The sequence below is a fragment of the Hippoglossus stenolepis genome, chromosome 11, assembly GCF_022539355.2.
Source record: "Hippoglossus stenolepis isolate QCI-W04-F060 chromosome 11, HSTE1.2, whole genome shotgun sequence".
Classification (NCBI taxonomy): domain Eukaryota; kingdom Metazoa; phylum Chordata; class Actinopteri; order Pleuronectiformes; family Pleuronectidae; genus Hippoglossus; species Hippoglossus stenolepis.
The window spans coordinates 15,603,102-15,626,900 of NC_061493.1; the positions used below are offsets into that span (position 1 = coordinate 15,603,102).

Here is a 23,799-nt window from a genome sequence, read left to right on the forward strand (position 1 = left end):
GGATCGTAAAGCTGGTTATAATGACAATAAATAAGAGACACACTTAAATCAAGACATATTAAGATCATTTTACATAAACAACTGTTTTAAGCTTTACACTTTCCCTAAAGCATAATTGTTTTTATACACCATGTGACATGTTGAGTAGTAATGTCTGTAACTGACAAAACAAACTTCCCTGAATAATCCCTACATGTGCTATGTGGTATATGTTTGAATAGCATGACCTCAGCATGTGGCCTGTTTGTTCGGCGTCTGGGAGAAGGTGAACTGTTCAAAATGGAGCAGCACCTCCCGCACAGAGAACACAATGTCCTGGGAAGCGGTGGGTCTCTGTGCTGTGGCTACTGTCCAGTCACCTCTCCGGTCTCCACTCGCACAACGCGCCGCCTGCCAGTTCTGGCTATGCTCTCTCTTGGAAACTTGCGGGCTTAAATGTGTGTGGCAGCCATGAAACTTTACTCCCTGCTCTAACGTCTAGGACGTCTCCTCTGTTCTTTCCCTGTCATCTCAGCTTTTCTCTTGGCATGTGAGCACATTCTGCTGCTGCTCGTCACAAGACTTTTTGGTTTTTGTTTTACAGGGTTAGAGAACATTAGACTATATGTTGTGCTGATTCAGGACATTGTACATCTGTCTAGAAGTATACGGTTGTTGAGAGATTTTCATCTGGTGTCCACTAATGCTGTTTGGAACTGGACATGATCCGATAAATTAAATAACATGAAACTATGTGGGCCTGGTCCAATTCTTAACTTCTGTAACCAGCACTGATGGAAAATATGTAGACATTATTTCAAACAGCTACTTTTCAGATTAGCATTAAACATAGAAATCATGCACTGCAGTCATTTAAGCCAGTAAAATATAAAGTAGTTAAATTACCTTTACATTGATGAAGTGGGAAAGTAAAATGACACTCCATGATATATGATAATAATGTAAAATGTACCATTCTGTATAATGAGACCTATTTTAAATAATAAATATTTCCCTGATAATACTTTAGAAAATACATACATGCATCACTTGTATTTGCTTGTCATCATTCAAGAATAAGCAGTGAAATGCAACTAAACACAAATGTTCTTCTCGGGGACAAAAATTCATTGATTATTTTCCTCTACACACTTCAACACAGAAAGTCCATTTAAATTTAAAATGATCATCTCAATAGGGAAAATTATATATGTATAAGGTTTACTAATATATTTCATCATTTCCAAAACATACAAAGTTTTCCTAGGACTGTTGGAAATTAATTAAAAAAATTTCCAAAACATCTGAAATTTTGAAATTTAACTTTGTCAGCATATATATTGTTTAAGCTCTAAAAGAATAACAAGATATTTAGCAACTTTCTCTGAAAGTTTTTGACATTAGAATGCTTGTCTAAGGCAGGGGATTAGAAAAGGTGAAATAACACAGTGAGGGTCGTGTCAGAATAGCTGCCAGGGGCAGATTGCTCCTTCGTTCTGTCCAACATGCAGTTGCTTCTTAGATTACACAGATGACTAAGAAAAGCAACACACATTCACATTTTAGTAACTTCCTGGATTTGGGGTCAATGCTTTTGTGGCTTTTTTACTTAAAAACTACAGAATAAAAACACTTAGCTGATTAACCACTGAATATCTGAATTATTAAGTGTATTCATATTTAAGTGAAGATAACAACCTGGATCTCATGTAACCAGGGTTTTTTTTAAATTAGACCCCAAGTAACCCCACTTGTACTTGAGAAATACTTTCAAGTCCAGTGTTTCTTCTTTTGGCACGATATTTCCAGATGCACTATTATTAGCAGTATGGAAATATAAGAAGCCCCATACATTAAGGATGGATCCGAGGTTAGTGACAGAATGTAAAGAAAGCCTATTTGCATACTCGAGGATCTCCTGCCGTAAATGTCAGTGTGGATCTCCTAAATGCCAAAAGAGGAATGGAAACAAGAGCGGGTGAGGGGGCTTCAGCTTGTCTCCCTGCAGCATACTATCACAGCATTAAAGATAACTGCAGAATGTGTGTATATATGTTCCATGTGTAGCGAATACATTCACACCAAGTATAAATATGCATTTCACAAATTTAAACAAGTGACGCAGGTTCATATCTTACCTTTATTAAGAAATAGCTAACCCTATAACATGCACTCAAACCTATATATTATTTTGGCAAGCACTATGACAGTGCTACAATTCTGCATCACAGCAGCCATGTCATTTATTCACCACTAGATGGCAGCAGAATCGTGATATTGAGCCTCCATCGTGCCTGTGTCACGCTCCACCACTAGAGCTCACTGTTCCTTCACAGCTCATTTTCAAATCTCTGTACTCATAAACACCACCAACACCTTCTCTCATGTTCTATCCTTCCTGCTGATGTCCATAGCATAACTACAGCCACTCATGCATCACGACTGTAACAGCCTCACCTGTCACTCAGATACTGAGAATTATGCTGCAAGGATATAATCCCCATATGTTGAGCTAACTAATTCAATTAGATTTGACATTTAGAGAGAACATAGCATAGCGAGTGTAAAGCAAGCACTTAATTGCACAAATGAAATGCACTTTAAAGGCAACGCAAAGATGGCTTCATTAAGCTTCTTAATGAATAACTTACGAGACAACCTTTTCTGTTGTCTGGGAGCAAAGTGGAGTTATTCCATTATGATTGAAAGGGACATGCCAGTATTATCCCTGTTATTTAGAAATGGCTGAGTCTTCAAGAAACCTGATGCAACGATAAATCATGACAGCACCCAGCCTCTGCTTCCTGCTGGCAACATGTGTGTTCTAAAGACTCGTGAGCTGGATGTCGACCACAGAATTTAAGCAATTGTAGATCATCAGTAATAAATCATTAAAACATATTCAGCTTCACAAGTTATTACAATGAGGACAGTAATATTATCACATAAGGAAGGTCATTAAAGCTGCAGCCATCCCCTCTGAGGACAGTCCAAATCTGTTAATGATATCTATAAGTAAGTGATCAAGGCATGAGGTACAGGTATAGTTGCTTTTATATGCAATATATCTATGAATGATGATCAATATGTAAATCTTATCCTTCCGTAATCATATGGAAAAGGTGACAATGCAAAAAAAATGGTTCCTCCTTCTAACTTTTGAAGCTTTAAATCTACCATCCTAGAGACAAGACTTTGAAGAGAACATATTCTTCAGTTGGACTTGTAATAATACAATTTAGTGGATTTCCAATGGACTGCGATAGAATAGGTGTTTTATTGTCCTGAAAATTGTCCCATCTACATCAACTAATATTAAAACACGTATATATGACACCAACAAAAATACTTTCGGCAATGCTTGGTCCACAAACCATAAAATACACAACAATGGTAGATCAACATCTACCATTGTAACAAGGTTAATATCACTGCTGCTTTCAAACCTGTTGACCTGTGTGGCTCAGCGAATGTCTGAGTGTTAATCCTGAAGTCGAATCAGTACCTGAGACGCAGGTGGAGTAGACGCTCTGTGCCTCCTCCCGTAGCAGAGTACATCCCACAGCCTGTGCCAGAGGTAGGAGGCAACCAAACACATGGCATTGACGAGCCACGCATCCAAGCCTGTGACAAATTTCTCCATGGCTTTAACTTTACTCCTCATCCTTCTCCTGCAGTCTTTTTTTATTTCTTCTTCCTATCTTTAACCACACACCGGCCCTCGTGGAGCTTAGGGAGAAGAGAGTCGAGTGGAGGAGCAGTGGAGGAGATGACAGCTTCTTCTCTGGGTAAGGACCGCCCAAACATTAATACTATCCTCTGCAGCCTCTGTTAATTCAGTCAACACCCACCCACCCCCCCACCAACTCTCAGAGCCAAAGGACAAGCAGTGTGTCCTCGGGACAAAGGAGTGACAGGTGCCAGAGCTTCATCTCACTCTGTCCCCTTTTCATTTCTTTATTCCCACATTCGTCTCTGTGAATAAACTATGTGAACAAGAGTCCATGGAAAACACAATTTATCTGAAACACGGCCCTGACATTGAAGATCAAGAGAACCGTGACGGGGGTTTAGTGTCCCTGTCAGCACAGACACTTGGGATGTGGTGTAAATAAATAGCCTGTGCTATTGGATTACTGCTGCAAATGTCACGCTAACTATCATGTGAGGGGTCGCACTCGGTGGTCTGTGCTTTCTGAGTTTTATATCATCCGTTATTGTTTTCCAAACCTAGATGACAGCAACCAGTGTAAACACAAGAGAATTATCAGTGTCTGTCCTAATTAAGGATTTCTGAACTGAGCCACTTAGTCTGCATGTTGTGCAACAATCACACACTTTGAGAGGCATCATCTGGCCGCTAGTGGCATGTGCAGCATGCCCCCTTAATTCAATCAAACTTTACCAAATTTCACACTCATAGATATCAGTCCCCTGCATAGGCCTCATTGTTTTCATCAAGATCAATCATTGATTCTCTGGAAAATCAGTGAAAATACCCACAAAACACTATATCTCACATTCACAAAGATGGTGAAAATAAAAAATCCTGGATCTGCTCCCTGTGATAAATTCTGTGATAATCGGTTTGGTAGTTTTTGCATAATCTCGAAAACAAACAAACCAACAAACAGGGGTAAAAGAAAAACATAACCTTTGGCAGAGGTAAAAAATGTAATGTAAAGCCACATTTGTTTTTTAATCTTTACTGTAAATATAACTGGAATATTATGTGTTTATAATTTGATTCTCAAATTGGTGAACGCACTGGTATGTAACAGCATTTCTACAATTAAAACATGCATTAGCACCCTCTGGTGCGGCTCAAGCAGACTCAAGGTTGACTCAAAAAGCATATTAATACTTTTTTAAACAGGCTAAGTACCTATTATGAGGAATTCATTAACTGCATGGATACCTCTAGTTCACACTTCATTTCCCAGAAGCAGCGCATGGCTTTCACCTTCTCTAAATAGGGGAGTAGGGCCAGCTTGGTCATGTTTCGGCTGTTGGCAAAATGATGAACTGACTTCAACTTGGCCCCTCTCCCTGAGGGGGACCCTTGGCCGCCAGCCCTCTCCCTTGTGAGCCCTCACTCCGTCTTCTCAGCCTGGTCGACCTCTCTGGTGTGTTTCTCTTGGCTGGATCTTTAATCTGAGCGGAGAAGAGGAGAACGACTGAGGAAGAGGGCAGCAAATCACCAATTAAAGAAAATAGCAACCACTAGATCATGTCAGAATTTTGTTTAACTAAACAATGACTTTCCTTACTTTAAATTGTAAATCGTTAACAGTACCAGGACATTGTACAACTATAGAATTGTTGTAAAAAAGTAGTTCATTAAGCCATTATAACTTTCCAGGAGGCTCGAGGTCTTAAAGTAAAAAAGTAGCTGATATAGACCTGCAGTCCAAACCTCCAGAGCAGTGAGGGACCCTTACACCCTGTGCTGTGGTGATAGGACCAATATGTAATAGATGTTATCACCATATGTATACCAGGATTTTAGATGGAAGTTCAGAATTACATTGTATAATTGTAAGGACAATTGGACAAACAATACATTTTCAGGATAAAGTTTTTTTTTTTTACATTTTGAGGGTGATGTGTTGGATAAATATGTTATATTCTTGATACAACTCATTTTGTTACTAGGAGATGGACACATTTAACAATTTTTAAATAAAGAACTACATCAATACAAGAACAAAGAGGCTCAAACAATCAATTCTGTGTTTTACTAATTTGTATTGACTGATGGAATCTAACTTAAATCTCATACAATACCTCAATTATTAAGTATCCACCAAAAGCGATAAAAGTGTTTTTCAATATACAAGGTGAACAAATGCGGACGAATTTGATTTCATGCACGAAGCTTGTATCGCAAACGCACCACAGAGCAGAAGAGTGCTGGTGTCGGACCGCCCCGTGTGTCCGTGAACGCACCAGGACCGGAACTGAATCATAGGTTTGTTAAGTAAAAGATTATGAATTAATAAAACCTTCTAATGAACGTCATGGTTACCTTTTAAAACTAAATTAAATAAAGGTGAATATAAAGTTTAAAATATTTTAAACCGTTTAATATTAGGACAGTGTTTGGTCACGTGATTGGAGGTTTGGCGGGGAGTGAACATGGCGCAGGCGGACGAGATGAGCTCCTCTGCCGCGGACTCGGTGCAATGTCCGGTTTGTTTGAAAGACTTCACACCGACCACCATCAACAAGCACCTGGACGTGTGTCTGCTGGGAGGTGCTGCTGACACTACAGCGTCCACCATGGCTGACAACAGCGAGCCTCCTCTGAAGAAGCCCCGGGTTAGTGGCGGGTCTGCACCGGCCAGTCCCGCTGTCAACAAACCGGGGGCTGGGTCCTTTTCTCTGTTTCACACCAACAAGTTGAAACCACCACAACCAGGTGAACGGGCTGGTTTGTTCCTTAGTAAACACAGTCCTGTCAACAACAAGGGGCTGAAACGTGGCGCAGTGGAGGAGGCTGACACTGAACCAGCTGCAGGGACAGAGACCGTGAGGGGCCAAACATCTGTGTCCGTGAAGGCACCACCGGCTCCATCGCTGCTGACCATGAGCAAGCCCCTGGCGGAGATTCTGAGACCGAACACCCTGGATCAGTACTTCGGTCAGAGCCAGGTTGTGGGAGAACAGACTCTCATCCGGTCCCTGCTGGACTCGCAGGAGATTCCGTCCCTGATCCTGTGGGGGCCGCCCGGGTGTGGGAAGGTGTGGTGCTCCCTGCATGAAGCTCCATCTACTATGTATCCCAGTTTCTAACTAACAGTAAAATCACCTAAAACTAAAGGAGCAAGGTTTTCAAATGTTATAGTATTTGCTGTTTTTTTGCTTTGTAAGTGATGTAAACTAGAGCTGTCATCAATTGATTATCAGTCGATTGACCAAAAATTCAAAATTCAAATTGGATGATCGAATAACTGTTTTAATATTTTGAAAAAGTACCAAATATTAGCTGGAGCTTGCATCTGAAATATGAGCATTCCATGATTTACTCAATCATATACCTGTAGAAACAAGACATTGGAGTCTGTTTAGTCTATAAAGTGTAAGAAAATTGTGAAAATTTGCGGCTCAGTTAACCCTTACATTTTTTTACATATTCAAAGAGTAGATAGGGTTGTTAAAAAAACTAAAGCAAAAAACTTTCACAGTTTTGTTAGGATGCTCTTGATTGGTTTACGCATATAACTTTTAATTAATTGGTAATAACTGCTGATAAAGAACCATGTTTAGAGTAGCCCTTCTATGTTTTATTAGTTTACGAAACTTACTTTACAACCCAGATTCAATGGAGGTGAATAATATTCCAGTTGTAGGGCTCCATGTATTTGTTACTGACATTTAATATCCCCAGTTTCTTCAGATAGTTGAAATACAGCCCTTTCTCTTAGTGTAATTTGTTACGCTCTGAGTTTTTACAGCATGTTGAAGAGAGTGAATTATTCAGTCTGTGGCTGCCAGGCTGCTTCTCGCTCCTCTTCCCTTTGTCAGACCTTAATATAGCACGTTAATGACTTCTCAACTTTGCCAGGGTACTTGCACAGATTGTTGTACAGCAGCTGGCCGTACTTAGATGTTGTCAACATGCTTTACTCATACTTAACGTCTGTAACTCCCTCCGCCAGTTGTCTGACAGTGTTCAGGTTTCATCAGTGAATTGTTATTTTTCGAGGCCGGGTCAGATGGGTTTACAGTGACAAGATTTATTGGGCTTTGAAAGCAAGGTGCATTATTTGACCTGGGAAATTAAATGTATAACTGACACAATGGAGATTAAAGCTGCCATATATATACAAACAATTATTATGATCCCACGTTGATGAGCAGGAAATGTTTTCACATTCCAAATGTAATTTGACCCATTCATCTTCTAACTGACATAATAGGTTTTAATATAATTACTCTGTGTATGTGATTCTGTCTTTCAGACCACACTGGCTCACATAATTGCCAGCACCAGTAAAAAGAATGGCACGGCTCGTTTCGTCAGCCTGTCGGCGACCAGCACTTCCACCAATGAGGTCCGAGAGGTGATCAAGCAGGCGCAGAACGAGCTGCGACTGTGCAAGAGGAAGACCATCATGTTCATCGATGAAATTCACCGCTTCAATAAGTCCCAACAGGTGAAGCACTGAGTCCGTATTAGTTTGTAAACTCAGATTCAACTACTAAATATTTAAAATGACTTATAATTGTAACATATAATATAATCTATATTAAATACAGGTCAGGGATTGACTGGGATTTAACAACCACCCTGGATTTTCTCACCCAGACCTTCCCCAGCATCTTCATTATTTACATTTTTTGCTCTCCTGCTTTTAAGCTCCACCCTTCGTCTTTTTATTAGGATCTTTGTCTATTTCGTTAAGTCATTGCTATGCTATGAATTGCTGGTAAAGATTTTATTTTCTACTGCAATGGAAGCAAAAGCCCCACAATGCAGTTTTGCCTTTGCATGACATGAGCCCAGAATGAGAAACGCCGCCCCACCGAACATAGAGGTGTCAATCAAAGTGGGCCGACGACGCATCTGTAGGCTGCTTAAGCCAAAAGAAAAAAGATGCTCACAGGCATTCCTCTCGGTACTCAAGTTTATATTTAACCTCCATTTCTTTTCAGTCGTACAGTTTCCATTCAGTCTGTTTACATGATCATGTTTTACGATGTTATCCCTCCTGGGTAAACCACAGTTTAATGTTCTCTGTAAGAATAAATATAAAGTTATAATTAGCTTGCAGACTAACACGTCTACTCCCTCTCTTAGCAGCACCAGTATGAGTCTGTGCTAAACACTTGATTCCCTCTCAAACAATACCCATTTAATTCCTCTGTTTGATTCTTGGAAATCAACTATTATGTGAGTTGCTAAAAGAAGACACAGATTCTACGGAAACCTGATATGTTAGTGTGAAGGCATTGCTCTAGATTTAGTCATCAGAAACATCTAAAGCTTCAGGTTGTTACATTACTGTTCAAAAGGTTTTAAACTGAGATTTGAGTTGTTTGAATAGTTTGCTCCCCTTACTTCCGAGCTCACCATGAAAATACATATCATAGTGATGCAGGTGTTGTCAGTGACTTTGTCTTACGATTCATTCTCTAATGGAGGAAGCCTTATGAAAGTACTCAAACAAATACTTACTTTTTATCGTCCCTTCAGAGATGGTGGTTATTTCTTCTCATGTCACATTAGTCTCTCTCTTCTCTCTTCACTCAGTATGTGTGTTTTTCTCTAGGACACCTTCCTTCCTCACGTGGAGTGCGGGACAGTCACACTGATTGGAGCGACCACGGAGAATCCGTCCTTCCAGGTGAACGCCGCCCTGCTGAGCAGGTGCAGGGTGCTGGTCCTGGAGAGGCTGTCTGTGGAGGCGATGGGCTCGATCCTGGACCGGGCCGTGGCCACACTCCGTATCAGAGTCCTGGGACGAGAACTATCAAATCCTGAAGATCAAGACCAAACAGATGGACACGAGTAAGAGCCGAGTCCGCGATGTTCCAAATGTCATGATCGGGAGCCACCCTACAAGTCTCCTCTTTTATTCCTGGCTTACAGAGTTCAGACAATTGATAAATGGGAGGAGTGGACCAGTAGCTGTTGGAGCCGCAGCAATCTTCCACACTCTGTTTTACTTTGATATGTTGACAGAAAAGACTTTGCATATGAGCTGCAGCTGTTTACTGGCTCACTTTTATCCAGGTTAAATGTCCATGGTAACCAGCACTATACAGCTAATCTGCTAAGGAGTCGTGAAAGTAGCAGGATGAAAACACATAGTAACAGTTTGACTTTAAGAAAAATAAAGTAATAATTTCCACTTAATCCAGATATTGTGAAACAGATTTTTAAGAAGTTGAATCACTTCGCTTCTAATAATTGTTATATTAGAGCTATTTTAATAATCATAACCAATAACAAGCACTTATCTGATTGTGCAGTTTTTTATTCCTCAGGTGTAATATGACAATTCTGTGTTGTTCTTATTGTAAAATTTGTACAAAACACTAATACTCATATTTTGGCAATATTTTATGTCATTGATTAATATTTTATTTCTCAGGTATTGATTCTTTACAGAGGGAAGTGACTACAGTAACAAATATTCACACCGACACTCTCTATATGTTTTCTCTTCCCAGGCCAAAGATATCCATCGAGCAAAAAGCTCTGGACACCATTGCTTACCTGTGTGATGGTGACGCAAGAACGGGACTCAACAGTCTGCAGCTCGCTGTGCAGGCTCAGGTGAGCTTAACCCGGTCGAGCCCGTCAGCGCAGAACGGTTCTCCTCAAGAAATAGTGGTGACGGAGGACCATGTGAAGGAAGGTCTTCAGAGGTCCCACATCCTCTACGATAAAGCTGGTAAGCATGTCTGTACTTATCATTTGCATGTTGCTGTAGTTACTTACCAAAGTAAAGTATGAACCCCACACATATGAGAAGTTAGAGTCCGGGGCCACTTCAATTTATCAGAGCATCAACTGTAGTTACTTCCAAATCATTAAGTCCACAAATGGGGTTGTGTTTTCTGTGTTAGTTTGTCTTATAGTTAGCAGTATTACACAAAAGCTACTGAATTTATTTCCATTACATTTTGTGGAGGGGTGGGGCATGAAGGAAGAACTCAACACATCTTGTAGCAGATAAACGACCAGATCCAAGGATTCTTTACTCTTCAACATGGTGAGATAGAGGGTTGATGGAGTTATGAGCTCTCCGAGGGGGTATTATTAATGATTGCTGAAATGTGAGACACTCTCAGAGGAACATTAACACATAACAACATGTTTTATAAATCCATATTTTAGAAATCCTCTCAGCAGCTTCACTGTAACACCTGTCATCAGTATTTTCTCTTTATATAACGTCTAAATAACTGGAGGTTGAAGGCCTGATCATATTACCCCCTGTTAGCTGTTGGGACTTTATTGTCATGGGGCTTTCATGTGAAATGCATGAAATTATAAAAGATATAACTGTGTCGATGGTGAAGCTGTGTGTGTGTGTGTGTGTGTGTGTGTGTGTGTGTGTGTGTGTGTGTGTGTGTGTGTGTGTGTGTGTGTGTGTGTGTGTGTGTGTGTGTGTGTGTGTGTGTGTGTGTGTGTGTGTGAGAGACTTGAAGGTCCACTGTCCTGTTGCGTAACACTCAGCTGTCCCAAGAGTTTGAGACTTACTGTTCCCAGTTTCACGGGGTGATGACACTGCCCCTCAGTCTGACTAATGACCCTTCATTATGGTTTTATATTCTCTGCTATACGTTTACACTTTAATCTTTTGTTTTAGTGCAGCATTAGTTTATCAGATAATCTGTATGTCAGGTTCTTTGCCCTGTGGGAAAAGGTTTTTTTTCATACCACCTGCAAAATAATCTGTTTCATTTCTCTTTCTTTTCTTTTATTTACAACACAGATTTAACATATCTGACCAAAGAACAGACAAAAGGAATAAATACAAAAAACAAAGACTGATACATATATTATCACAATCTTATCAATAGACCCAACAACCTTATTATGTAACAAAGGGAAAAAAATAATAATAAACAAACAATATAAATGAATAAATAAATAATATGATGTTCTTTCTTGGTTAAATAAGTTTCATTAAAGCCTCAATAAACTTTCACCATCTATACCGATATTCAATGATGTGTCTTTTTGTTTCTCTGTGTCACTCGAAGGTGAAGAGCATTACAACTGTATCTCGGCGTTGCACAAGTCGATGAGAGGCTCCCAGGAGAACGCCTCTCTGTATTGGCTGGGCCGCATGCTGGAGGGCGGCGAGGATCCGCTCTACGTGGCTCGCAGGCTGGTCCGCTTTGCCAGCGAGGATGTTGGTACGTGAAATGACTGCATCACATCATCAAGTGTTTTATCTTACGCAATATGTATGGATATCCTTCATGGATAATATTAGATTTGACTGATACATCACCGACGCTGTAGTTCATGTTGAGCCGGAGTAAAGACTTTGTTCTCTGGACAGGGGCCTCTACATTGTCCCTAAATCTCAGCTCATAATTAAAGATTACTGAGGGCTGTTGCGGTGACATCCCTCAGCTGTGGGGCCTGTCGTGAATCCACAGGCATGTTGAGTCTGGCTCTTCTTTCAAAACTTGTTTTTATGCAGAAGCCTTCACTGTTCTATAATTTCACTCAATTCACTTATTGATTTCATATTCAGCTTTTTTTTATGCTTTGCATTGTTGTATTTGGCTTTTGTGTTATTCTTTGTGAGGTGGTCCTGTTGTGTTTTAATTCATTTATTTTGTGGAAAAGTTCTTTGGAACATTGTGGAAAATAGGATTAATAAATGCATTTTGACTGGATGTTGTTCTCAGGTATGGCAGATCCCTCTGCTCTTCCTCAGGCTGTGTCCGCCTTCCAGGCCTGTCACTTCATTGGGATGCCTGAATGCGAGGTAGGCTGGCCTGACTGTTAGTGATGGTTTTACACAGTTTTCCACCTGTACATCTAAATGTCATGCCTCACACAATAGTTGCATTTCACAAACTTATTTCTGCTGCTCATCAGGTGATCCTGGCTCAGTGTGTGGTGTATCTGGCACGAGCAGCAAAGTCCGTGGAGATCTACAAAGCCTATAGTAATGTGAAGGCCTGTTTGAGGAACCACAAAGGGCCCCTGCCTCCCGTCCCCCTGCACCTCCGCAACGCCCCCACGAGACTGATGAAGCAACTGGGCTATGCTAAAGGCTACAAATACAACCCAGCGTTCGGTAACCCTGTGGAGCAGGAGTACTTACCTGAGGAGCTGAAGGGCATCGACTTCTTCACCTGGACCCCCTCAGACTCATGAGTATACACATAATATAACAAATAAAACCAACGCTGCTAATTATAATGAATCTTTTTAGGTGAACAAAAATGGGATTTGATGTAGCTGCTGGTTCAAAAATGCTCAATTTCAAAGGTAAAGGAACCTGTTCTCACCTGTTCACATGTTCTGTCATGTTCAAATCTTTATACAATCTTAGTTTCATCAATTGTTTTGGATTGTAAGGTTACAAAAAACATTTTGCGTATTCTTGCGTTCAAACAAACCAACCAACAAACCAGCTGACAAGGGGTGAAAACTTAACCTTCTTGGTGGAGATATGACCAAACTAAAATTACACAACATACCTTAGTATCCCTACATAGTAATATCTTTAAATGTGTTAAATATGTGTATGTTGAGATTTACCTCTGTCTTGTCCTTGTAAAAATGTCATACGTTGTTTAAACTAATTAAAATGTCTTTTTATGTGTGACTATTCCATCCCATTTGATTCAATACAAGACAAATATAATATGTACATTTAATAATACAGTTTATTGTTCAGTCACTTCTTCAGTTTTGGGCCATTGTCTGCAAGGAAACAACACAACATTAAGTTTGTGCATGTCACAAAGATCCTCCACGATATTTAGTGTATGTCTTCATGTAAAGTGACATTTATGTGGTTCCCCTCACCTCGCTGATCCAGGGGATGAACGAGGACACACGGGTAAAGACTGTGGGCTTCTGAGGAGTATTACATCCACGTCCGTCCACAAAACTAGTCACTCCCTCGACGTACCACCTCCTGTCTCTGCCCTCACAGTTCAGAGGGCCGCCCGAGTCGCCCTAGAAGATGATGACACGTGTGAAGCATTGGAGCAAATGGTATAATTTGTGTTACACAAGGCAAAACGCTGCTTCGTTGTCCCTTACGTGACACGCTGACTTGCTCTCTCCTCCTGCGCACACCATCGTCGTCTTCACTGAGCTGCCCCACCAGCTGTTTTGTTTGCAAATGCTGTGATCCACCACAGGAAGCAGGGCCTGCTGTAGTGTAGTCGCCTGTGGACCTCCAGCTAAAAGACAAATTGCACACACTTGTTGTAGTAACAGCTGAGAATTTAAATTACATGTGATGCTCCTCTGCTTGTCCCTGAACGGTAAAATGCACTGCACCCATCGTAAGCCGGGTGTTAGCAGACTTGGCAGCAGGGTCTTACAATAGAGACGACCCCAGCCTGTGACATAACACGGCTGGTCGGGGGCGAGAGCAGCACCATGGAACGGCAGGCAGGCCGGCTGAACCTTATCATTGATGACAGCACTCTTCTCCAGCTTCAGCAGGGCAATATCATTCCTGTGTAACAGAACGAAACACAAAGAATTAAAACATTTCAGCAATGATATGTACTTAAAAGCTCAGAGTCTAACAAACTGTAGAAAGTCTGTTTCTTTACATGTTTAGGTGCATTAAACATTTACATAATTATATTGACTCAGCTGATGTTAAACAGAAACTCTCAGGCAGGCACCTTTTTTAAGGACATATTTACTGACTGGCCAGGTTGAATAAGGTGAGTCAGGATGATAACGTACCCACAAGACACACAGTTGTTGTTCCATTTGGGATGAGTGAACATTTTTTCCACCATAATGGACTGTTCAGGTCCCTCCTCCCTGTTCATGTCATGCTCAGCAAGCACCACCCTGTATGTGTGGAATCTGCATGGGAGGAAACAAAACTCCATATCTTTAAACTAAGTTTTAGTGAAGACATTACTTTTCCATCGCTCTCATTTTTATCTGGATACATTCAGGGTCATTTATTTTAGTTTTAAACTGTTTATCTGAGATTTTCCTCACGTGAGGCAGTGTGCAGCAGTCAAAACCCAGTCAGGAGCAATGAGTGTTCCACCACAGGTCGGGAAGAAAGACTCCAGAGAGACCTACAGGTAAATAGAAACCTGGGTGTTTCAGATCACAATGGGAATCAGATGTGTACATTTATTTTTGTGAAAAAGACAACTCTTTGCTCTGACTTACCTGCCATGGCCAGCTGTAGGGTCGGGCTTCGTCCCCGTTCACCACACGGCTGGTGCTGGGCTGGTACCTGGGTTCGCCACACGCAGACACTTCCACACAGTGGGAGACAGACACAAGTGTAAGAGGGTCTTGCTTTCTTTCAAATCAACGTATCAGCAACATGAACTCACCAGTTGTGACGGTCCAGAGGAGGACAAATGCCAGTTCCATCTCTTATTGATCCAAAAGTGTTTTGTTTTTTTATCATGCAGAGCTATTTATGGGCAGCAGGCCAGACCACATCTCACTCTACCTGGGAGGGTTCCTCCCATTCTCCAGGTGGTGAGTTTACAAGCAAATAAATTAGATAAAGGCTGAAATTTAGAACAGCATGTGCAGAGTGAGAGATCCCAATAGTACAATGCAATAAACTAATTTATTAATTATTTATTTCAGATGTGCCCTACATGCAACCTTGTATAGAGTTGTGGTTGTGACAGTCCTTTCAAAGTGACTGGAGCCCAACCATGATTCAAATATTATTACAGAGGTTAATTGCCAATCAACAACACATTTTTAAATGTGTTTTAAGGGGTTTGCATAGTTTCTGCCTTAGAACCCAATATTATAAACCTTGAATTTATGATAAAGGAAATATATAAAAACATGCACCCCTTAAAATGTCCTTAGCTTATTATGTGAGGTAATTTGAAAGCTAGTTTGTAAGGGGTTTGGGTTTTCAATTATCAACAATGTAATCATACATTAATACAAAGAAATCAAATTTATGATGGTCGATTAAGGATATATTAAATATTGTGAAAATAATAGATCGTTGTGTAAATCATACACTTGATTAATAAAAAGATGTACCGGTTATTTACTTTTACTTTATTTAGATGTCATTTGATTTCACGCCTAACAGAAGTTTTACAAGAATTAAATGATACTCCTCGCCAGTCGGTGTCGCTGTGACCGCTGCTGTCTACTTCCGCTCACTGCCGCAAAGAAGAAGTTGTAGTTTAAAAATGGCGCTACCCGGTGGTTTACTCGTGCGGCTGAGAGGACTGAGCAAAGTCCCAAAATGTGTTTATAAAGGAGGCACGACAGCGTCCAACTGGACCGGAGAGATGCGGTGGTACACGACCAAACCCGGAAGCTTCGAGGAACCCGGTGCAGCGTATTTCCAGACTAAACAAAGTGAGTGAAAACCGGCTGTTAGCTAGGTTAGCTAGCGGCTAACGGGTTTGACAGACCTCTGCAGTGCTAACCCTCAAGGACATCCATCCTGAAACACACACAAGTGGATGAAAGCTCAGTTATCACAGCTGTGACGCTAAAATGCTGAAACACATTATATAAACTCAAACAGCTTCGAAAGGAGAAAGAATCACAGAACATTAAACCAGAATTTTCTCAGTTTGGATGCAAAACAAATCCTGACCCTACTTCTCCACAAGCAGTGTTTACCTGAGGTGGATGTTGTTGTCTGACCTTTTTCTTTTTGTTTTTAATTGTTCAGATAACCTCAACACAGATCTCCTCAAGGAGTTTCCACACCCGAAAAGCCTCTTGAGTAACACCATCTCTCGCTCACTGGGAACCAATGATCTGTCCCGGCACATCCAGTACAGTTACACTGAACACGCAGGGGTCAAGGTGAGAATCAGTCGCGATGATCCAGGAAGAGGGAGCGATAATGTCTCGATTATAAGTTTTGTATCGTTTCTCTGTTTCTGTAGAAAGCTACTGTCACACTATTGTGGCCCCACAAGATCGAAGAGGAGGGTTTCGCCTCCAAGAAGAGCGATGCAGAGCGATTCGCTGCAGCCGCTGCTTGTCTCAAACTCAAAGTAAGACTTGCTGTTAAAAGTGGACATGCATTTCTTGATTATTATTTAACGTCTCTGTAATAATTTGCTCATTCTCCACTCACCTTCCCCCCTTTTCTCTTTGTGCACAGGAAATGGGTGTTATTGGACCAAACAATCAGCTCCCCAAGAAGAGAGCTGGTCGGGGTAGAGGAGGGATACGTACAACCTTTAATGATATCGAGGAAGACCCTTGGACAGATGACTTCCACTTGTCTAAATCCAAAGCAGATGCACAAAAACAATACCTGCCCATTGTAGAAGAGTCCTCCGTTGATGATGCTCTCTCCTTGTTTCCTCAACCTAAACATCTCCTAATCCGGGTCATCCAGGTGGCCACGTCGTCTAACAAGACCAAGGTTCGTAGCTCTCGTCCCTGCCACAGTGAAAACGAGTCACTTTTAGCTCACGGTATGTACTGTAAATCAATCTGTCATCTTTTATTACAGGACATAATGAATTTCAGAACAACAGGAGGGAAGCAGAAGAAGTGTGAACTGACCCTGAGCTGGCCGGAGAAGATGACGTTCACAGCCACAGCGACCAACAGAGTGACGGCGGAGAGGAAAGCTGCGGCTCTTGCGTGCATGAAGCTCAAGGTGGGAACGACTTCACTGTAATACTTTACCCTTGCATGTCAGCTTTGTGCTCATGTGTGTTATGTCACCTGGTTTAGGAGCTCCAGCTGCTGGATAAAAACAACAATGCGCTGACTCATGCCAAGTACCACCATGATGAGGTGAGGCAGGCTGGGGACAGGGAGAGACGCCCCCTCCCACTGGAAATCCCCAAATACCTGAAGGTTAACATGAGGGAGTATCTTGAACAGGTGAGAAAGATGGGTGGAGCTTTTTATTTAAATCACATTTATAGATATGTAAACTGCATGGACAAAATTTGAACATGTACTTTTGGTCTTGGGCTGTAGTTTTTCTTGATTGTTGTTGTAGTTCTTGTAGAGACATTTAATTATTACAACATATTCAACATGATCATCTTTTCAGGAAGGTTCCAAAAAGGGCAATTAAAAGTCAGTAATATAATGAGCTATCTTGTGACCCCTCAGATTTAACTTGGGATCCCTTTTGAGGGTCCCAACCCCCAGTTTGGGAACCACGGTCATTGGCCGTTTGGTGATATTGTCATTTTCCTTCAAAGCTAAAGTCTCTGTTTTTCTAACAGTACCCAGTGGCAACAGAAGTACAGAAGCTATGGGAGGAGAAAGAGGCAACGGGAGAGCAGACAGTAAACCAGGAGGATGTCGACAAGGAGGATGACTTTGTGACAGACGCCATCACGGGCAGACCATACAGACCTTTGTCCAAGGGGGAGGCTCAGCAGCTCAACATCCACCTACAAGAGGAGTGGGAGCAGTTGAACCCTGGACTGAGCGTGGAGCTCCCGGTTGACAGCCACCGTCAGAGCGTGGTCTCAACAGTGCGATCCTCTCGGGTGGTCGTGATCGCCGGGGAAACGGGATGTGGCAAAACAACGCGTATCCCCCGTTTCCTGCTGGAGGAGTGTGTGAGAGGCGGGGAGGGTGCGAACTGCAACATCCTGGTGACCCAGCCTCGTAGGATCAGCGCCGTGTCAGTGGCTCAGCGTGTTGCTGATGAGATGGGCCCAGCTCTAAAACGCAGTGTGGGATATCAGGTAGATACAAATTTACAGAACTCTGCCTTTACTTAATGTATTATGTCAGTTAGATGTAAAATTACTAATGGACAACTTACAATAGATAGATAAACATGTGTCCATATAGAGATGGATGGATATTTGAAAATTAATGTCGGCATTTTGTGAATTTTCTCTCAATCTATAAATGATGTGATTTTAGTTCACACTTTATTGCATTACCTCTTACTCTGGTGTCATTAAAGTAGAGACAACAGATGCAGAAATACTTATTTATTATATAAAGGAAAACTTGGACCAGAACAAAATTTATGTTTGACTTTTTATTTATTTTTTTTCAACATAAGCAATGATTGTTGTAAAATATGCTACAATTTTACATTTACTTTTGAATAAGCTGCTATTTTGGTTTTAGAATCCAAAAAAGATGCAATACAAATTCCCCTTTTTTTAATTTGGTGTTTTTATTAAAGTCCTAAACAAAATATTTATCAGGGCAAATTTTGATGCTTTTAACTAAGGTCCTCATTATTCTGTAAGCAAGATGCAGATGTAAAACTTAAAAGGTTTTATTTTTACTGCATTGGTAATGTAATCTTTTTACTCTTGAATTGAAATTTTAAGAGTTTATTAGACTCCCATGTTTCTGGTTGGATTCCATGTGTAGAGTTGATTCCTTCTGTTGTAATGTTCTTGTGATTATTCACATTTGAGGATAAATGTGTTGACAGTTTTTGTACAATAACAAAGCAAATTAATACTCTCTGTACGAAGGTGAGACTCGAGAGCCGACCCCCTGAGCACAGCGGAGGAGCGCTGCTCTTCCTCACCGTGGGCGTCCTGCTGAGGAAGCTGCAGTCCAACTCGTCCCTGAAGGGAATCAGCCATGTGGTGGTGGATGAGGTCCATGAGAGAGACATAAACACAGACCTGCTGCTGGCCTTACTGCGCTCCAGCCTGAAAGAGAACCCCGACCTACGAGTGGTTCTCATGAGCGCTACTGGGGACAACCAGAGGCTGGCCCAGTACTTCGGAGGCTGTCCCATAGTGAAGGTGCCAGGGTTCATGCACCCAGTGAAGGACAGCTACCTGGAGGATGTGCTGAGACAGATGGGACGCCGACTGCCAATCAAAGAGAGAAGGGAGACAGACAAGCAGGTGAGCATCGACTCTGAATGGATTTGTTTTTTTTACTTTCACGTTCATCCCACTTTCCTACATTTTGGTGCAAAAAATTCTCTTGTGTCCTGTGTAAGAGGAATTTGTATATTATTGTGTTTTTAAGGGAGGAAGAAATGAAGTTGCACCTGATCTAGATTTAGTAGCTGATGTCATCGAAAACATTGACAAACATGGAGAACCAGGTAATTAAGCTACAGCCTTTTTTAACTTGCATTAGCTTTTATAGCATTGTTATAGACGGTGGCCTTGGTTATGATTCTCAAACCTCCTTTCCCATCATGCGTCAGGTGCAGTGCTGTGTTTCCTCCCTGGATGGCAGGACATCAAGGCAGTTCAGGAGAAACTCGAGGAGAAGCCCCACTTTTCCCGCGGCTCACAGATGATCCTGCCATGTAAGAGGACGGACGAAGACTTGTCTTCTAAGTGTAAAAAGAAGATTTCTCCCTATGAGCAGAAAACATTTATCATTTCTCTCCTTTTTTCTTTAAGTGCACTCTAGTTTATCAGTGGCCGACCAGCAGGCTGTGTTCCAGCACCCCCAAATGGGCCAGAGGAAGATTGTGCTTGCCACCAATATTGCTGAGACCTCCATCACCATAGATGACATTGTCCATGTGGTGGATGCAGGAACTCACAAAGAACAGAATTATGACCCACGGACAAAGGTTGGTAGAACAGTTTCTGCATTTACCAGTTGTTCATTAAACTTTTTTTTTACATTTGCAAAAGTATAGATTTGCAAGGTGTGCTATTTTCTGGTGGAATTGTATAAAATAACTAAGCAGACATGTTTGTTTTCTAGGTCTCCTGTTTGGACACAGTTTGGATATCCCACTCGAATGTCACTCAAAGAAAAGGGCGAGCAGGGCGATGTCAGCCAGGACAGTCTTACCACCTGTTCCCACGAGAACAACTGGAATCCATGAATCCGTTCCCAATCCCTGAGATCCTGCGCACACCGCTGGAGAGTTTAGTAGTGCAGGCCAAAATTCACAGTCCTAACTGCAAGGTACTGATGTAGAAGAATGGCTTTTGTGTATTTATTTACTGCTGTAATGTATTTTTCTCATACTGAATGATTCTCTGTTGTGTTTAAGGCTGAAGATTTCTTATCCCAAGTGTTGGACAGTCCAGAGAAAGAAGCTGTGAGAGAGGCTGTCCGAAATTTACAAGACATAGGTGAGTGACTCGCAGCAGCTTGTGCTCCGGATCGTGTGAGGATATTTCAACCATCCTGTCTTTTTAACTTGCATGCGTTTCTCTGCTGCATCAAATTGATGTCAATGCTTTTATTTTGGCAGGAGTTCTGGACAAGACGGAAAACCTGACACCTTTAGGAGAGCGTGTGTCCTGTATGTCATGTGACCCTCGGCTGGGCAAATTGCTGGTCCTGAGCGCCATGTTCAGATGTGCTCTGCCCATGTTGTCTATTGCAGCATGTCTGACCAGGGACCCGTTCTACAACAGCATGCAGAACAGAGCACTAGTCAACAAGGTGAGTTGTCCTTGTTTATTAATCAATGTAATTCTAAAAACACAACAGATATGACGTCTTGGATATCTAATATTTAATATGATGATCTGTGCTCTGTTTGTTCAGGCCAAAGAGTCTCTGACTGGCTCCAGCTACAGTGATTATTTGGTGTTCAGCAGAGCTGTGTTGGGCTGGAAGAGAGTTCAGCAGGACGGCATGAGAGAGGACAGAGATGATTATCTGCACAAACACACTCTGTCCAGGGCAAGCCTGCGATTCATCAATGGTTAGTGTGACGCGTAGTGTGTCTCTTTAACATTGTGAGATAGGGCATCTTTCAACATCTTGTTAATTCCTAAGATGATTTTTCATGGATCTTGATTTAAAAAAAAAAAAATAAAAAAAAATCTTGCATGTTAAGGGAACTGATATTGAGTGTGTGCAATTTGATGCAGAGTTAAATCAAAATTCAAATGTGGTTTCCTAAGGGGACTGTTGGGGCCTGACTGAGATATGCGTTCTTCTGAGTGCCGAACTAGTTTCCAACTGCAAAGACGTGCAAAAATGTGTCAAGACGTTCTTTTTAATCTTTGGTAACCTTTTTTGTGAATTAATCTTTTTCATAAACGAATCAAGACAAATCCATATATGGAGAATTTATGGCTGTAGATTATGCTAATGATGAAATCTCACCTCTTTCTGAATGGGTTTAAGGTTCAGTGTGTAAGATTTAGGTGAAAGGGATCTATTGGCAGAAACTGAATATAAAATAATCCTAGTATTGTTTCACTAGTGTGTGATTGTTGTTTTGTTTACCCTAGAATGGGCCCTTTCTATTTAAATACTTATATTTACACTGGGAGCGGGTCCTCTCTACGGAGGCCACCATGTTTTTTACGGTAGTCCAAACTGGACAAACTAAACATCTTTTGAGTTTTTATGACAACTGAAGGCTACCACAGGTTCTCTATCATGTTTGGAAGGGGAGGGTGAGGTGAGGGGTATTCAGCTGCAGCATACAACTTCACCACTAGATGTCACTAAATTCTACACACTGAACCTTTTTTTTAAAGAAGTTTGTGGATTGGACTTGGAACACTTGAAGAACTGTCACAGAAAAAAAGCAAGATGGTTTCAAGATAAGATTGACAAAGAACAAATGCATCACAAAGTCATTCCTCCCCTTGTGTCATAGGTCTCATCTCTCAGTTCAGTGAGAACCTGCATGAAGCTGAGCTGGTGTCTCGTGCCAGTGAGTGTCAGCGTCACATGTCCCTCTACAATGAACACAGCAACCAGGATGAGCTGCTTAAAGCTGTGCTGCTGGCTGGACTTTATCCCAACCTCATTCAGGTATTTGGCAACTTCTCTGAATGGAGTCTAATATAATATGTATCATATACAGCTTCTTTCCTTTGTGCTCCGTCTTTTGTCTTATGAAACTTTTCATCCTGACTGTTTTTTGTTTTAGGTGAAGAAAGGTGTTGTGACCAAAGGAGGGCGTTTCCGTCCCAACAGTGTGTTTTTCCGAACCCTCACTGGCCCGGTGCATCTTCACCGCTCCTCAGTCAACAGGTTAGAGCATGATTGAAAATTCAGCTACAGCAGGTGTTGACTTAAATAGTGTGTGTATATAAATCTAAGGCCTTTCTGTATGTTCCTTCATGATATTTTAGAGGGAAAGAAGAGTTCCCAAGTCGCTGGTTGACCTTCTTCTATGCAGTCCAGTCAGGCGGGACCGTTTTCATCAGAGACTCGTCTGTAGTCCATCCACTCGCACTGCTGCTGCTCACAGACTGTGATATCACAGAGACAGGTAGGACATGTCACTGCTGACAAAATACAGCTTAATTTCACTTCAGTTTAATAAGCCTGACACTGTGTTGTTAACTTATGTCTGAAGTGAAGAAGCTGTTGTTTTACCTAAATCAATGGTCATTTTCAGCCCAGAATGAAGAATATTAAAAGATAGAGGTTTTTTTTTTTTGTCACTTTGGCTCTGGCAAGAAACATCACATTCCTTTTCTTAACCCCACTGACAAACCTTTGAATTGGTTAGTTTTTCCAACCAAGCTAAAAGCTGCCAATGACCAAAAACCTTAATTCATCTCTGGACTGTGCATTCTAAAAGTATTTTCGTCTGAACAGTGACGATGCAAATATATAATCTGTTTTCTAAACAAGAATTATTTTTTTTCCTTGTGTCCCAGTGAGAGGAGACATGGTGGAGGTGTCATTTCCTGGTCGCTCTCTGATGCACTGCGAGTTGACAGCGGAGACGTGGGAGCTGCTGTGGGAGCTCCGCACCTCCATTCAGACCATGCTCTACCGAAATCTCAGCAATCCCAGCAACGCTATCACCAACTCTTCTCAAGATGGAAAGCTCATATCCTTGCTCATCGGGCTGCTCAACAATACAGACTCAAGCTCTTTCCCTCGGCATCACTACAGCGACAGTGAGGTGGATTGAAGACCACGAGCTTTGTACACTTGTACATCGGCTCCTCTGACTGGTACAGAGGAAGGATCATGGCATCCTTTTTTTTGGTTAAATGTCCGAGTACATGAGCTTGCGCTTAATGTGCTGAACTGTGGAATGTCCTCTGCTTCTTGAGGTAAATTATCAACTTGAACTGACGTGGGAGGAATCCATGTTGGACTTAATTGTTTCATGGTGAGTTATTTGCTTTCTGAAAAGCAGGTTGAATTTTTATCTAACAAATAAAGACAGTGTCTGGCCAGAGGTCATTTAAAATGACTGTGAAGTAAATATCATATTTATTGTAATAAATATTCAAATGTCAACATGAGGAAAA

General features: G+C 41.4%; 3 protein-coding genes across 4 annotated transcripts; 2 read left to right on the forward strand and 1 right to left on the reverse strand.

Annotated features, from left to right (window-relative positions):
• The first annotated feature begins 5,976 nt into the window (after positions 1-5,976).
• Positions 5,977-13,289, forward strand: wrnip1 (WRN helicase interacting protein 1). Of its 2 annotated transcripts, XM_035169848.2 has the most exons (7): positions 5,985-6,723; positions 7,944-8,138; positions 9,255-9,493; positions 10,159-10,382; positions 11,701-11,856; positions 12,361-12,440; positions 12,554-13,289. In XM_035169848.2, exons 1-7 carry the CDS (start codon positions 6,118-6,120, stop codon positions 12,833-12,835), a joined length of 1,782 nt encoding a protein of 593 aa, XP_035025739.1. In that variant the 5' UTR covers positions 5,985-6,117; the 3' UTR covers positions 12,836-13,289. The 2 variants fall into 2 exon arrangements, with proteins under 2 accessions (XP_047197999.1, XP_035025739.1); XM_047342043.1 differs by lacking the exons at positions 12,361-12,440; positions 12,554-13,289 and adding an exon at positions 12,006-12,274 and having other exon boundaries at positions 5,977-6,723.
• Positions 13,290-13,341: 52 nt separating this feature from the next.
• On the reverse strand, positions 13,342-15,052 carry LOC118117544 (chymotrypsin-like elastase family member 3B). The gene is made up of 8 exons (XM_035169851.2): positions 15,013-15,052; positions 14,843-14,931; positions 14,663-14,745; positions 14,396-14,521; positions 14,020-14,156; positions 13,733-13,875; positions 13,493-13,645; positions 13,342-13,387 (listed from the first exon to the last, which is right to left on the reverse strand). The coding sequence occupies exons 1-8, from the start codon at positions 15,050-15,052 to the stop codon at positions 13,370-13,372; spliced, it is 789 nt and encodes a 262-aa protein (XP_035025742.2). The 3' UTR covers positions 13,342-13,369.
• Positions 15,053-15,825: 773 nt separating this feature from the next.
• dhx30 (DEAH (Asp-Glu-Ala-His) box helicase 30) lies at positions 15,826-23,793 on the forward strand. The gene is made up of 19 exons (XM_035169844.2): positions 15,826-16,021; positions 16,344-16,480; positions 16,564-16,674; positions 16,785-17,051; positions 17,142-17,291; positions 17,369-17,521; positions 17,875-18,345; positions 19,102-19,485; positions 19,613-19,691; positions 19,797-19,901; positions 19,999-20,174; positions 20,312-20,518; positions 20,607-20,688; positions 20,811-21,004; positions 21,110-21,269; positions 22,179-22,336; positions 22,455-22,558; positions 22,660-22,799; positions 23,194-23,793. Exons 1-19 carry the CDS (start codon positions 15,850-15,852, stop codon positions 23,451-23,453), a joined length of 3,510 nt encoding a protein of 1,169 aa, XP_035025735.2. The 5' UTR covers positions 15,826-15,849; the 3' UTR covers positions 23,454-23,793.
• The last annotated feature ends 6 nt before the right edge of the window (positions 23,794-23,799 follow it).